Below are 16,772 nucleotides of genomic sequence, written 5' to 3' on the forward strand. Positions count from 1 at the left end.
AGCTCCAAGAGGGCTCGAGATGTATAACAAATTTTGTATTTTTACAGGGATGGTTAGGAATTGCAAGAACTTCAGCTGCCCACACCTCAATCTAGTGGTCATTTTGGCAGGTGTTTTTATTTTTTACAGAAGATATTCTCTGCTTATACAGTGATTCATCATGTATTTACATGGCTTACATTTGTGACAGACCTACTGCACTAAAGTGACTGTACAAATGGGATTTTTTGTCTTACCATAAAATCCTTTTCTCTGATGTTCATTGACGGACACAGCTCCAGAATCTTTTTGACGATTGGGTTATGCTGCCCCCTACAGGAGTAGGACACTAGGCAGGAAAAACACTTTACCACGCCTATGGGGCAGTCACATAGTTACATAGTTAGAGAGGCTGAAAAAAGACACAAGTCCATCCAGTTCAACCTATGTGTGTGTGTTTGCTTTTAACCGTACATTGTATACCCCTGTATGTTGTGGTCTTTAAGGTGTCCATCCAATAGTTTTTTGAAACTATCAATGCTCCCCGCTGATACGACTGCTTGCGGAAGAGAATTCCACATCCTTACCGCTCTTACAGTGAAGAACCCCTTACGCACTTTAAGGTTAAACCGCCTTTCCTCTAGTTTTAGTGAGTGGCCACGTGTCTTATTGTATTCCCTTACTCTAAATAGTTTGTTCCTTATGCTAGGGTCGCCAGTACAGTATTTGTACATTGATATCATATCCCCCCTCAAGCGTCTCTTCTCCAGAGAGAACAAGTTCAGTGCATGTAGTCTTTCCTCATAGCCGATGTCCTCCATTCCCCTAATTATTTTTGTTGCCCTTCTCTGGACTTTCTCCAGTTCCAGCACATCCTTCCTGAGGACCGGTGCCCAGAACTGGACAGCATACTCCAGATGTGGCCGGACCAGAGTCTTGTAGAGTGGAAGAATAATCTCTTTATTTCTGGAGTGAATCCCCTTTTTTATACATCCCAGTATTCTGTTGGCTTTGCTTGCAGCGGCTTGGCATTGCATGCCACTTCCAAGCCTGTTGTCTACCAGTACCCCCAGGTCCCTTTCCATCCTAGACTCACCCAGAGGTTCCCCCCCTAGTGAGTAGCTTGCTTTCTGGTTTCTGGCCCCCAAGTGCATTACTTTACATTTTTCTACATTAAATCTCATCTGCCATGTAGTTGCCCACCCCGTTATTTTGTTCAGGTCTGCTTGCAAGATTTCCACATCCTGCATAGAAGATATTGGCATGCCTAATTTAGTATCATCTGCAAATACTGAGATTGTACTAGATATCCCCTCCTCTAGATCATTTATGAATAAATTAAACAGGATTGGTCCCAGGACAGAACCCTGGGGGACCCCACTTTCCACACCCGCCCAATCCGAGTACTCCCCATTAATCACCACCCTCTGTACTCTCCCCTGGAGCCAGTTCTCTATCCAGGTACTCACCTTATGGTCCATACCTACCTTCCTTAGTTTGTACAGTAAGCGTTTGTGGGGAACGGTGTCAAAGGCCTTTGCAAAGTCCAGATACACCACATCCACAGGCTTACCTTTATCTAAGTGGCAGCTCACTTCATCGTAGAAGGTTAATAGATTGGTTTGGCATGAACGATTTTTCATGAATCCATGCTGATTACTACTTATAATACCGTTTTCATTACTAAAGTCTTGTATGTGGTCCCTTATCATCCCCTCCAAAATTTTGCAGACTACAGATGTTAGGCTGACCGGCCTATAGTTACCCGGGATATATCTCGGCCCCTTTTTAAATATTGGTACCACGTTGGCTTTTTTCCAATCAGCTGGCACCATACCCGTCTGTAAACTATCCTTAAAGATCAAGAATAATGGTCTGGCAATCACCTGACTGAGCTCATTTAGAACCCTTGGGTGCAAGCCATCCGGTCCCGGGGATTTATTTATGTTAAGTTTCTCTAGTTTAGCTCTAAGTCTATCCTCTGTTAGCCATGGCGGCACTTCCTGAGGTGTATTATTTAGTTTGGCCTTACAAGCGGGGTTCGTGTAGCCCCCCGATTCCTTTGTGAAGACTGAAGAAAAGAAATTATTTAACACTTCCGCCTTTTCTCTGTCCTCAGTGGCCATTTTTCCTTTATCATCTTTTATGGGGCCAATGTGTTCTGGCCTCGCTTTCTTACTGTTTATATACTTAAAGAATTTCTTGGGGTTCTTTTTACTCTCCTCCGCTATATGTCTCTCGTGTTCTATTTTAGCCGCCCTGATTTCATCTTTACATTTCTTATTACACTCTTTGTAATGCTTAAATGCTGCCAATGACCCCTCAGTCTTGTATTTTTTGAAGGCCTTTTCTTTAGCTCTAATATACATTTTTATGTTGGAGTTTAGCCACCCAGGGTTTAGTTTTGCTCTTTTAAATTTATTTCCCTGTGGAATGCACTGGTCCACCCCCTTGTTAAGTATGCTCTTGAAGCACTCCCATTTTTCCTCCGTGTTCTTTGTTCCCAGGGTTCTATCCCAATTGATATTTTCTAGCAGCGAGCGCAGTTTAGGGAAATTGGCTCTTTTGAAATTCAGTGTCCTTATATTACCCTTGTGTTTCCTATTACTGTAATTAATACTGAAACCAATTGACCTATGGTCACTGTTCCCTAAGTTGTCCCGTATTTCTATATCCGTGAGCAGGTCTGTATTGTTGGTAATCAGTAGGTCAAGTACCGCATTGTTTCTTGTCGGTGCATTCACCATCTGACCCATGAAATTGTCCTGCAAAACATTTAGGAACTGCCGAGCCTTGGCTGAATGCGCGGTTCCTTCTGCCCAGTCTATATCAGGATAATTAAAGTCCCCCATTATAATGACATTTCCCATCCTTGCTGCCAATCCTATCTGTAACATGAGGTCCACCTCACCCTCCTCCCTCTGGTTTGGGGGCCTATAGCATACGCCCAATATTACCTTCCCCACCGTGCCTTTCCTTTGAAGCTCTACCCATAGGGATTCTGCCTCGTCCATAGCTCCATTATTAATATCATCCCTCATATTTACCTGTATACTGTTCTTAATATACAAACATACCCCTCCCCCTTTTTTACCCTCTCTATCTCTGCGATAAAGGGAATACCCCTGAATGGACGCCATCCAGTCATGAGAGCTGTCAAACCAAGTCTCAGTTATCCCCACAAAATCTAAGTCCTCCTCAAACATCAGCAGCTCCAGCTCTCCCATCTTGTTGGCCAGGCTTCTGGCATTGGTATATAAGCCTCGTAATTTTGATGTTTTTAGGCTGCTCTCTTGATTTTTCCCCGTACCCACCCTGGGTATAGGGGCTCCGAACACCCTACCGCTAATGCCCCCATTTCTGCCCTCTGAAACTTGCTTTCCACTGGCTAATTCTACATCTGTACCCTCCCCCCCATTCCCTAGTTTAAAAGCCCCTCTAACTTTTTGGCCATCCTCTCACCCAGTACGGCTGCACCCACCCCATTTAGGTGCAATCCGTCCCTACCAAAGAGCCGGTGACCGACTGAGAAGTCGGCCCAGTTCTCCAGGAACCCGAAACCCTCCTTACTACACCAGCTCCTCAGCCACTCGTTAACTTCCCTAATCTCCCGCTGCCTCTCTGGTGTGGCTCGAGGTACCGGTAGTATTTCGGAAAATACTACCTTGGAGGTCCTAGTCCTCAACTTAGCGCCTAAGTCCCTGAAATCGTTTAGGACTCTCCGTCTTCCTCTGCCTATGTCATTGGTACCCACGTGTACCATGACAGCTGGGTCTTCCCCAGCCCCACCCAATAATCTGTTCACCCGATCCGCGATGTGCCGAACCCGAGCGCCCGGCAAACAACAGACTGTTCGGCGCACACGGTCTATGTCACAGATTACACTGTCTGCCCTTCTAATAATTGAGTCCCCTACCACCAGCACCTGTCTTTCCTTTCCCTTTCTCCCGGCCTCACTGGAGGAGTTTGTCCCCTGGCAGCTAGGGGCGTCGCTCTGCTCCAGCAATGCTGGTCCCTGACTGGTTTCCCCAACATCACACAACGGGGCGTATCTATTGGGGTGCTCCAGCCCAGGATCAGCCTCCTTGCCTTGTCCCCTTCTACCCCTCCTAACTGTCACCCCTCTGCTCTGCTCTGATGCCTGCACCTCCGATACTCCGCCCACCTCTGTGCAGGCCCCTGTCTGCACCTGATTGGTACAATCCTGGCTCTCCTCCGGTATGGACATTCGTCTCAGTGTTGCCAGCTGCTTCCCTAGATTCAGGACCTGAGCTTCCAGGGAAGCAACGTGCTCACATTTTGCGCATTTGTATTCGCCCTCTATCGCATGACCGAGGAACGCATACATATCACAAGATGTACACCGAGTCGCATCCCCACACCCGCCGGGCATTGTACCTACTATCTAATCTAATGGGGATTCAGCGATTTAAGTCTATCCTATGTGGCTATTTCCTGGCTTCCTAACGCTACCTTCTCACCCTCTGGTATTCCGCTCCACTCACTTGACACCGGTCAGTCACCCAACACTCAACACTCACTCAACACTCAGTCCCAGAGGATATACTCCCACTTCCTGCTATAGGCACTCAGTTTTGTTGCAAGCAGCGTAAGAAGAAATATAACCCAACTCAATAGAGGGGTAGGAGCTGTGTCTGTCAATGAACATCAGAGATAAGGATTTTACGGTAAGACAAAAATCTAATTTTCGCTTTCGTTCACTGATGTGCACAGCTTCAGAATCTTGACCATTGGGACGTCCCAAAGCAGTGTCAAACATGAGGGGTGGGAAAAACATAGCAGAAAAAAATCCCAAAAGGCTGAACCTACCCAACCAGGTAAAAAAAGAGTTCAACCAGGAACAACTGGAGGTCACCTGAAAAATACACCCTAAAAAAGGACTAGTGCTCTCAACAGCAGCCTGCAAAACCTTGCGGCCAAAGGCAGCATCCGGAGATGCCCATACATGTACTTTGTAACATTTTGTGAAAGTGTGCACAGACGACCAAGTAGCCGCCTTGCAAACCTGCACCACCGACGCCTGACGACGAAGGCCAAAAGAAGCATCAAGCGCCCTCGTAGAATGCGCCTTAACAGATATAGGAGGATCCTAACAGAATAGGCCTGCACCACCGTCTGCCTGATCCATCTGAAAATGGTTGCAGCAGACCAGTGTTAATTTTGGCAGCAAATTTCAATTTAGTTTTAGTCTTAGGACTAAAATGGCATTTTAGTTTTAGTCCCATTTTAGTCTTCTGCAAGTGTTTTAGTCGTATTTAGTCGACTAAAACTCCAGTACATTTTAGTCGACTAAAACGTCCTACATTTTAGTCGACTATAACTCATTTTAGTCATCTATATGGGTGTAGTTCAATTGTAATTTGTAATGCATTATTTAAGCATTTCTCTACAATTTCCAAACTCATTATATACTACTGCTGGTCCTGGAGTGAAAAATCTAATATGTTATTATTTATGGTATTAAGCTTTGAGCATGCACTAGTGTTAATTTTGGCAGCAAATTTCGATTTAGTTTTAGTTATAGTCTTTTGACTAAAATGCCATTTTAGTTTTAGTCGTATTTTAGTCATCTGAATTGTTTTTGTTTTAGTCTTATTTTAGTCGACTAAAATTGTGTTAATTTAGTCGACGAAAACGTTTTAGTCGGTTTTAGTCAACGAAATTAACACTGCAGCAGACGCAAGCCAGTACTTTACCAGGTCCATCCGTGAGGACAAATAGCGAGTCAGATTCCCGAAAGGACTCAGTCGCCGCCAGGTACACTCTGATTGCCCGAACCACATCCAAAGAGTGCAAGGCAATCTCTTGGGTGTTTAGGCTTAGGACACAAGGAACGACTGGCAGGGGAGGAAGCACCACTTTGTCTCTGTGACCCACCAAATAAGGTGAACGACAAGACAATGCAGCCAACTCCGACACCCTGCGTGCAGAAGTAATAGCCACCAAGAAGGCTACCTTCTGTGTCAAAGTAAGCAGAGGAAGCTCACGAATATCTTCAAAAGGCAGTTTCTGTAGAACCGTCAGCACCAAATTGAGGTCCCACAGAGGCAACAGAGACCTCACTGGAGGAACCAAGTGACGGACCCCCTGAACAAAGGTGTGAACCAAGGAATGCGTAGCCAACGAGCGTTGAAAGAAAATCGCCAAGGCCGAAACCTGGCTCTTGATGGTTCCAAGGTTAAACGCTGATCTATGCTGTAACGGAACCGCGACCCACACTTTGCTTGTGGGCTTCCGTCAGAATACTGCTTCCTCCAGTCTGAATATAGATACTACAATTGCCCTACATAAAAAAAAACTAACTGGAACTTAGCTTGTATAGATCTGGAACATCAACAACTTTTATTGAACAGACTCTCACAATCCATACCACACAGGGGGAAATCCCCCTCCTGATCAGATTACCCCACCAGTTCAGGTGCCCACTTACTTTTTCATATGCAGATGAAATTGTGTACAGAAATATAATTAAAACATATCTAAGGAACACAATTACACATTATTATAAGTGTAAACACAACCCCACAGTAGAAAATAGGTGAGTAAATCAGCACAATCAACAACGTGTGGAAGACAGGTGGTATTAGCAGATATTAGCATCTGCCATGAGTCTGACGCGGAAAAGTCCCCTTTTGGCAACAGGCAGCTAAGCCTTTAACATGGATCCTAGGCCTAGGGTCTTCATATATTACTTCAGGTATATTGTTAATATTACTGTCCCATTTGAAGTAATCCAAACCATATTCTCAGTGCCCATTAAGTAGCTGTCCATCACTTTCCCGGTCTCCCTGTGCCCCTAATAGACACAGGATGACTTACACATAAGAGGGGCCTAGGGAGCTGAGAGAAAGATTTCTCAAACTCTCGAAGGTAGGATGGGCTCCACGGGCCCCCCCCCCAATCAAAGTGACTCCCGTCACATACAGCTTTTTGGAGAAACTCCAAGATTTGAGTCACTGAAAAGAATGGGGGGGGGGGGGAGGAAGAGAGACTCACACCATCGAGACTCATACCACGCAATTAACGCCGGGGGGGGGGGGGGAGGAAGAGAGACTCACACCATCGAGACTCATACCACGCAATTAACGCCATCCAGACTCTATGATAAATCTTCCTAGAAGTAAATTTTCTAGCTTTTATTAGAATGGGAATCACCGATTCCGACACCCCTCTATCCTTCAGCATCTGGCTTTCAATAGCCAAGCCGGGAAAAGCCAGCGACTGTAAAGCAGGATAGAAGATCAGCCCTTGAGCCAGATCTTCTCTGAAAGGCAGTCTTCCAAGGGACATCGGAGACCAGCCGTACCAGATCGGAGGTACCAAGACCGGCGAGACAAGTCTGGGGCCACTAGAATGACCAGAATCCCTTCTGCTCCGATTCTTTGCAGAAGTCTCAGCAGAAGTTTTAGAGGGGGAAATGCATATATCAGACGGTACTGGCCCCTAGTGACCACCAGAGCATCTGCGGCATTGGCCAGAGGATCCTGAGACCTTGCTACGAACCTCTGTACCTTCCTGTTGAGACGAGAGGCCAACAGGTCCACTTTGAGAGTTCCCCACCGGGTGAAGAGACCATTCTTCCTGGTCAAATGCATGCCGACTGAGGTAGTCCACCTGCCAATTTTTCACCCCTGGAATATGCACAGCAGAGAGGGCTGGAACGAAATTTTCTGCTCATGCCGACTAATTCCCTAGCCGCTAGGACACTTTTTGTGCCCTCTTGGTGATTGACATATGCCACAGCCATGGCGTGGTAAAGTTTTTTCCTGCCTAGTGTCCTACTCCTGTAGCGGCAGCATAACCCAATGGTCAAGAAGATTCTGGAGCTGTGTTCGTCAATGAAGGAAAGAGAAATTGAGTTTTGTACTTTAAAAAAATGTATGCATAATGTACACATTTCTGTAAAGACTTGGCAGATACTAAAAAAGGGAAAGCAGTCTGTTTTCAGTGAGTACATATTTTATCATTGCATTGTTTACTGTGTTTGATGTAACTTGCATGCATAATCTTCCATTTTTGTTACTGCGCTGAAGATAGTTTTCTGGATTAGCCACTAGAGGGAGCGATCAGTAGCTTGGTGCAATCACTCTACCTCTGCCTTATTAAACCTAAATTCTGCCCATTCAAGGGAGTTAGCAGACTAGATAAGCCCTTTTACCAATGATTCTCACCTCCCCCATCTTCAACCGTTTGCAGTTTGACACTTACTCAAGACTAAAGGGGGGGTAAACAGTATGAGAAAAATCAGAAGAAAAATTCCGTATGAGGCATGATAGTTTCATTTTCCTACAGTGTGTACACAACTCTCGACATCTGATTCAGACTTGGCAAATTAAAATTTCTAAAGGGACAAACCCCAAAACGTTTCTCGTACGTGAACAGAACTAACGATTTTAATTTAATTCTTATCATTTTTGTACGATTTTCATGAGAAAAATCAGAAACAAAAAAGACTGGGCATGAACATTCGCCTGATTTTCTCATAGTGTGTACCAGCCTTAAAAGGATACACCTCTACACCTTAGACACAAAGATTTACAGCTCAGAAGCTGCATCATTGGACATGTGGAAAGAATCCTATGCTCCCTTATACCTGGAAGATCTCAATATATTCACAGGGTTCTTGGCAAATAAAAAGGGACATAAGGGAGAGCAGGGATGGTAAATAACAGTAGAGGAGCACTGCTTTTAAATTAACCCAGCTACTTTGCCCTAGATGAGCTTTTCCCATAGATTTCCCATAGATTTCCCAACAAGAGATAGGAAATACTGCCTCACAGCTACAAGCTTACATTTTAAAGGCATAATGGGTGGAAATAGGAGAAAAGGGACTGAACAGGCTGAATATGAGGCAACAGTGTGTGCAGCAATCAGCTACAGTATGTGCTGTGTAAAGCCCCGTACACACGTACCGATTGTCGGCTGTAAATATTCGGCCGACGACCGATCGGCCGATTGTAGGCTTGTTAGTATGATGCTTCCGACAGCCGACAGCGCACTTTCGGCCGAAAAGAATCTGTCGTGTAGGCATTAAAATTTTTGTCAATCAGCAGATTTGCAAGACTGGGCATGCTCAGAAAAAACACACGGAAAGTTAACCATCACATGACATCACTTCTGCAGTCGGCTGTTGTTGGCCGACAAAATTCGTGTGCAGTCTTTTGCAGTTTTCAACCGACAGGACAGCACCGGACAAAAGACGGCCGATCGTTCAGTACGTGTGTACGAGGCATAAGTCTCATTGTGTAAAAGATGGGTTGTTTTGTGCCTTTAATACACTAGAAAATGAAATCACTCATTCATCTTTTCCTACCTGTTACGCAGTTCATGGATATCTCGGCGAATGCGGGCGGTTTCCTCCCTATACCTATTAACAGTTCTTTCATCTTCTTCCGTCTGCTGGCTCAGTTTCTGCATTTTGTTGATTAAATAGTCCCTGATCACAGACAGAGTCGCTGTGGAATTATGAGCCAGGGTCTGCACCACTGTAAGAAAAGATCAGGGATATATACAAGACATTTTTTTCACAGAAAATCCAAATGGACTTAAACCCTTTGTTATACAACAAAGTGAAAAGCTCTGTAAAGCAGTATTTACATGTACACTGATAAAGTTAATTTAACACTGCACAAAAACAGTATAGTTTACCAAAGTATTATAAGGTTTACTTTAAGTAGGGTGGTGGTAGACTTTAATATAGTTTGGCTACTAGCCACTCAAGTAGGATGCTTCCATTGTTTATAGGGCATGCTGATCCAGAGTAACTATATAGCACCCTCCTAGGTAGGTGCGAGCGAGTATAGTATTGGGTCTTTCTGCTTACCAGAGAGATCGCCAGGTAAATTTATATTGCTCTCTGCCTAACAGACAGCAGGATCCATTGGTAGGGTCTGCTCATGGTGCAGCTCAGCTTGACTGAAGTGTTTCACACTGGTTCAATAGGAAGGCATATTGGACAGTGGAAGGAATCCTGACAAGTGAGGACACCGGTATTGTTACAGCCTTGGTGACTGGCAGAGGAAAGTGCCTCTGTGTGTGCTGGGTGACTGTATAAATGTCAAGGACACATGTGTTCAGGGTCTTCGGCTGGAGAGCAGGGTCCCAGGGGGCGGCTGTCCCTCCTCTGAAGAAGCTGCCATGCGCCCTCGGGTGGTCAACCAGAGGGCCTGAGAGTCAGATAGAAGCTGAACCTGGATGTCCTGCAGAGGTGACTGTAAGGGAGAAACTGGAAAGGATCGGATTCTGCCTACAGTGAGTACAGATCTGTGTCATGGGGCCTGTCCTGTGAGGGCCATCCCTTCAGTGGAAGAGTCAGTGGATGGGTGTCAGTAAAGGGGATGCAAGAGTGTCCTGAAGATAAAGTAGTTGCATCAAGTCTGCTGCTAAAGAGAGCAAGGGGACTTAATTCTTCCATATAAGTGGCAGTGTGACTGCTTCCACAAGCAATCTGGTGAGGCCAAGTGAGAGTCGTCCTCATCTCCTGTAAATAGTTCAGTTGGAGTATTCCACTATTCCCTTCTCCCATCCAAGTTCCACAATAAATATAAAAACCAAACATCCTGGACTGTTTATTGAGCAACGAGCAAACAGGCGTAAGGATGAATATGTGAAAAATCCCCTAGTGACTGTCTGCAGGTAATCAGAGGGAGACCCACAAAGTCATCCCACAGCAAGCCCTACGGGGACAGTGCTACACCTAATAGACATGTCTGTCCCAATTTTGTTAAAGATATCCAGTAGCAATGCTTCACTGTCAATGGAATCCTTTACCACTGTTCCCTTCACAAAGGTGGCAATAAGCAATGCACCCTACAGAACATTGGTGGCCAGTAGCAATGCCCCTTACCCCCTGGTAGACAGTAAGAATGGGGGAGGATTTACAAAACTAGAGAGCGCAAAAATCTGGTGCAACTCTACACAGAAACCAATTAGCTTCCAGGTTTTTTTGTCAAAGCTTAATTGAACAATTTGAAGTTAGAAGCTGGATAGCCACAATGCACAGCTGCACCAGATTTTGCACGCTCCAGTTTTAGTAAATCAACCCCAATGTCCCCTACAAATGGGTGGTCGGTACCAATGCCCCCTACACATTGGTGGCAGATAACAATGCCCCCTCTACACTGGTGGCTGGTAATGCCCCTCTACACTGATGCAGTTACTGACTTTGGGCTTGGCCTTGTGGCAGTAGCATGATGCCGGTAGTGGCAGAACACTACGAGGTGAAATGTCAGTTATCCCAGTCTCCCAGAGACTTGTTCAGGTGTCACTAAGGATTGAGGAATCCATCCCCTCAATCAGGATAGAATTATACAGGCATGGTCTTTACAATGGGTAAGCAACTAATTAAAACTATTGCAAAGGAACATTTAAAAAAAAATAAACATAGCTATACTTACCTGCTCTTTGGCCTCCTCTTCTTGGGTCCCCCACCGGGACTCCTGGCTCCGTCTATCTGTCTAGTGCCCCCACGGGAAGCCACTGCCCATAGGGGCACTTGTGCATGCTCGCTCAAGCACTGCTGCTGCATCCATTGGCACAGACAGGGGACTCAGCCCACCCTTACCCCTTGCTCCCTCGTCACTGGAGTTGATTGACAGGAGTGGGAGCCAATGGCTCCTGCTGCTAGGATTCTGCCCAATGAAGAGGGAGACAGCGGCGAGGGCTGCTGCTCTTGTGCACATCCCTGGATCAGATCGGCTCAAATAAGGAAAAGGGGGGGGGGGCTGGGGGGATTCGTGAGCAGAGAAGGTTTTTTAGCTAAAATTCTTAGAATGCATTAAGGTAAAAAAAAAAAAAAAAAAAAACCTTGAGGCTTCAGAACCACTTGCTGACCAGCCACAGTATATATACTGCGGGAGGTGGGCTCTATTGCACGAAACGACAAACCTGTACGTCGTTTCATGCAATAGCAAGTGGGGGCGCGTGCCGATTGGCTACAGGGGGAGCCAATCAGCGGGTTTGGCGGATGCGATGTCCAACAGCCACCCCCAATCACTCCCCACAGAGATATAATGGCGGTCTGCCAATGTAAACAAGGCAGACCGCCATTCTGTCGGGGATGAACACAGTGATCTTGCGTTCCTGCTAAGCAGAAACACAGATCTGTGTGTGCATCCAGTGAGTCCATCCCCCACAGTTAGAAAGCATCCCCTAGGGAAACATTTAACTCTTTGATCACCCCCGGGGTAACCCCTTCCCTGCCAGTGTCATTAGTACAGTAAGAGTGCCTATTTTTAGCACCGATTCCTGTAATAATGTCACTGGTTCCCAAAAAAAGTGTCAAGTGTTAGTTAGGTGTCCAATTTGTCCGCCCCAATGTCGCAATCCTGAAAAAAAAAAAAAAAAAATCGCGGCCATTACTAATAAAAATAAATAAAAATGCCATAAAAAGTATCCCATTGTTTGTAGACACAATAACTTTTGTGCAAACCAATCAATATACACTTGTTGGGATTTTTTTTTTTAACCAAACATATGTAGCAGAATACATATTGGCCTAAACTGATGAAGAAATTCGATTTTTTTACATTTTTTATTGGATAGGTTTTAAGCAGATAGTGAAAAGTATTGCTTTTTTTTTTTTTTTTTCTTTTTTGTTTCTAGTGCACAAAATAAAAACCACAGAGGTGATCAAATACCACCAAAAGAAAGCTATATTTGTGGAAAAAGTACATTAATTTTATTTGGGTACAACGTCGCACGACAGTGCAATGGTCAGTTAACGCAGTGCCGTATTGCAAAAAATGGCCTGGTCATTAGGGGGGGGTAAAACCTTCCAGGCCAGAAGTGGGTAATAAAATAAAACTAGTGAATTACTAATTATATTGGTTGATCGAGCTTGCCCATCCGTGAAGCTACCTGATATGGACTGGTTCTTTGGGTTTTCCTGGCTTTCATAGAAACAAATACAATGAACAACCCTTTACACTCGGAATTTTGAAGAAAGCAGGTTGAAATTGATTTATTTTCAAAATTAGCGATATACGCCAGATTTCATGACCTATTCATGGCCATTTTAATTGAGTCTTACAAAAAAAAAAAAAAAAACAAGCTTATAAATTTAAGAGCCTAGAGAACTCACCTAGTAGTGGAGGCATGAGATTTTTGCTCTCGATATGTCTAAGCACAGTGGCAATGTGTTCCTTACAATCTTCCTCTTTGCGGGCAAAGTAGCCAAGTGCTTGCTCCCACAGAGAGCTCTCTTGCTCCCCATACTGTTTACAAGCTTCAATCACTTCTTGGTACTGATTGTTTTGCATGTGATAATGCATAATCTGCTGAAAACTAAGAGAAACAAATCAATGCAATAAAAAAAACATGCAGTACTTACTCTTAGTCTTTATAAAGCCAGTCAATGAGTGGGGGTACTTACAGTTTGCCTTGTTCATACAAATACAGCACTCCTTTCTGAAAATTGTGCATTTGGCATAAGACAAGAGCTTTATCAAACACATTCTTAAAGCGCCCACTCTTCAAAAGCGTCATGACATCATTTTGGAGTTGCTGCCTTACCTGTTAATATATTCGTTTTTATATTAGGTTAGGCACATATAGCCTGACGATAAAATACTAATCAGACTGTAATAGGGCAGTGAAGAATTGAAAAAAAGATGGCGTAAGATCAGTCATCACTTGAACTTAAAGCAGTAGTACACAGGCTGCTTGAATTTTACTAGCTATGTAACATTTTCTTTTAGGACTTAAGTCCACCAAAAAAGTCTTATAGGTGAAGTCTGAGTTATCCCCTGGCTTCTTAGGTCTTGAACACTCCAACAATGAGACCTCACCATAATTATCAATTATCTTATGTTGTTCATCTGGCGGTTTTGGGTTTTCCCACTTTCTCTGCGTGTTCCTGTGCCTCTGGTTTGCATTAAAAAAAAAAAAAAAAAAAACAAGAGAGGAAGTTCTTTATAATGCACAGCAGGTGTTCCGTGAGAATTACCTACCCGTGAGAAAAACCTACCCTCGTCACTTCCGGTGCACGGCAGTGTGTGTAATGCGGCGGTTACATTAAAACAGCTGTGCTGCAATACGAGTCATCTCCACTACTATCTCTGTCACTTCCCTGATCTCGGCTAGTAAATATAAAAGCGGCGGCGGGTGTATGAAAAGATAAATCACGGAGCCGAGAGCCGCTTTTATATTTACTAGCCAAGATCAGGGTACTGACAGGGATAGGAGCAGAGATGACTCATATTGCAGCACAGCTGTTTTAATGTAACCGCCGCGTGGGTAGGTTTTTTTCACGGAACACCGTGATCATTTCATACTAGTGCGCATGCGCACTAATCTGCTCCTCAGCTCTTCCATTACGTATCCGGGGCTGTGAGCATGTGCACTGCTGCGCTGCTCAGCTGTTCCTGGCAGGAAGTGACGAGGGTAGGTTCTTCTCACGGGGTAGGTTCTTCTCACGGGGTAGGTTCTTCTCACGGGGTAGGTAATTCTCACGGAACACAGGTATGCAGACAAAGAAAAGTCCCTGGGAGTTAAAAGGGGGACATTTACTAAGACTAGAGCAGTCACAATCTGGTGCAGCTGTGTATTGTAGCCAATCAGCTTCTAACTTCAGCTTGTTCGATTAAGCTGACAATAAAACCTGGAATCTGATTGGTTTCTATGCAGAGCTGCACCAGAGTTTGCACTTTCCAGTTTTAGTAAATTCCCCCCAAACTGTCATGTGGTTTAACTGCTCAGCATTTACCAAAAAATGAAATATCAATTAGGGGTGGACTAAGTCTTCAAAGCTTAGATTATTAGGCACTTGTTTATTTATGCTTTTAAATGTTAGTCTTGTATTCAGTAAGCATTTACTAGACATTTCGTAACCAGCTGCCTGCAGAGATCAACCCAAAACCTCTTCAGAGCTTGCTATACCTTTCTAAATGCCTATTACCAGAACCAGATTTCTGTCTTGCATTTAAACATTAGCTTGACAACTATAGGCTGTGCAAGCATGCACTGATAGAAATGCAGGCAAGGCAGATGCCAAGCACACTAGGTACGTACTTGTGGGTCTTTCTCATGTGCCCAGTTTTGCAGCCGTAATTCCAGCAAAGTATCATATACCCCTTGAGGCGAATCATTCTGTACTTGTATCATATGTTCAAGAAAGTTCTTTAATTCACAAGGATTGTTGGCAAAAATAGGAATGAACTCTTCAGGATTTGCCTGGAAATAAAAAGCATGCATAATCACATAAAAAAAAAAAAAACAGAGGAAGTTATAAAATGGTAAACACATTCCAAGGACTTTTTTTTAATTAAAATCCAAAACTTGAATGTAGGTACAGGTAATAAACATTAACCTATTATGGCATATTTAGACTAGAGCTTCTTCCTAAAATGATATAGCTTTATTACAGACACAGAAAAAAGGTTGGAAGAACACAAGCAAAAAGGATGACATATAGAAGAGAAACAAAATCTGGTTGGGGAAGGGATAGATTCAGAAGTGGGGAACTCATACAAATATGTATTCTATTAAATCTAAATTGAAAAAGTGTTACAGTGGAATTTCAGTGAACCCATGAGGCTATTATCCTGCCCATATGGCTCACTCAACTTAACTATTAGTATTGGTGGGATCAAAGGAAATCTAAATATTTAAAGCGGAGTTCCGGCCTCAAATACCTTTTTGTAACTAAAAATACCCCTATAATACTAATCCGTCGCCCTTTACACAACCGCTATTCTCATACTTACAAGGTGTACAGTATTGAATTTTAGTCAAAATCGTACTTTTAAAAACGCTGTCTGGGCGTGGCCATCTTGGATGTGGGTATCTGAAGCTGCATTGTAATCTGCTGTGTCCTTCCTGATTCCAGGGAGTGTTCTGGGAGTTCTTCCTGATTACAGCCTCCTGGGAGTGATGACAAACAGCTCCCAGGATGCAATGCAAAGGCGGAAGTGATGTTGGTGGCCGTGGCCACAGAGGGGGGAGGGGGGGGGGGGAGTACAATCAAAAATGCCCTGAAAATAAGGTAAAGGACCCCCGAAAAAAAATTGAAAGTGCCCAATTGTTGATCAGCATAGCGAGCACTCCAGGAATCAATAAAGTTGCAAAATAGGCCGGAACTCCACTTTAAGATAATGTAATTCTAATATAACAAGTGATAAAATGTTTCCATATTATTTATATCATCATTAAGAGTAATAGAACATAGCAAACTATAGGGTGAGTTTGAGGCTCTGATTTCCGGAGGATGGGTATATAATAGCAAACAGTAACCCCCCCAAAAAATACCAAAGCACTGAACCATCACTTCTGTAGTACAGTCTAAGCAAAATCTATGCACTGCATGCTTTACAAAGCAGCCAAGCATGAACTGTGAAATGCAAAAAGATGAAAAGTTGGTCTAACAAGTACCAATCCAGGACTATTGAACAATATCAGTAATACCGTTTGCTGTATGCGCCCTATTTCCGAAAGTTGTGTGGGTTTACATTAAAGGGCAGCACAGAGGCTAAGTGTTTAGTACTTCTGCCCAGCAGCACTAGGGTCGTCAGTTCAAGTCCCAACTATGGGATTGCCTGCAAGGAGTTGGAATGTTCTCCCTGTGCGGTTTCCTCTGGGTACTCCAGTTTGAAGTCTCCCTGGTGGCGCTGTCCACTTCTCCCTGCTCCAGGTGCCTCCTTAGCAAGCCTCTGAGCCAGACTGTATGCATCCATAGACAGACACATAGCACCAGTAACCTACATCCCCCCCCCGCTTCCCCACACAGGTGTTTGACTGACAGCAACAGAGTCCTATGGCTCCAATTGCCCTAAAGT

General features: G+C 44.2%; 1 protein-coding gene across 2 annotated transcripts in view; it reads right to left on the reverse strand.

The window, feature by feature from the left end:
* VPS11 (VPS11 core subunit of CORVET and HOPS complexes) overlaps positions 1-16,772 on the reverse strand; it is a 74,209-nt gene that overhangs the window by 14,593 nt on the left and 42,844 nt on the right. For both annotated transcript variants that reach the window (XM_082273786.1, XM_082273785.1), the window contains 4 exons: positions 15,010-15,171; positions 13,373-13,512; positions 13,082-13,284; positions 9,314-9,485 (listed from right to left, as the gene is read on the reverse strand). In XM_082273786.1, coding sequence (XP_082129912.1) covers positions 9,314-9,485; positions 13,082-13,284; positions 13,373-13,512; positions 15,010-15,171 — 677 coding nt within the window. The remainder of the gene's footprint in view (positions 1-9,313; positions 9,486-13,081; positions 13,285-13,372; positions 13,513-15,009; positions 15,172-16,772) is intronic.

Source organism: Pelophylax lessonae (assembly GCF_965119305.1).
Source record: "Pelophylax lessonae genome assembly, chromosome: 12".
NCBI classification, from domain to species: domain Eukaryota; kingdom Metazoa; phylum Chordata; class Amphibia; order Anura; family Ranidae; genus Pelophylax; species Pelophylax lessonae.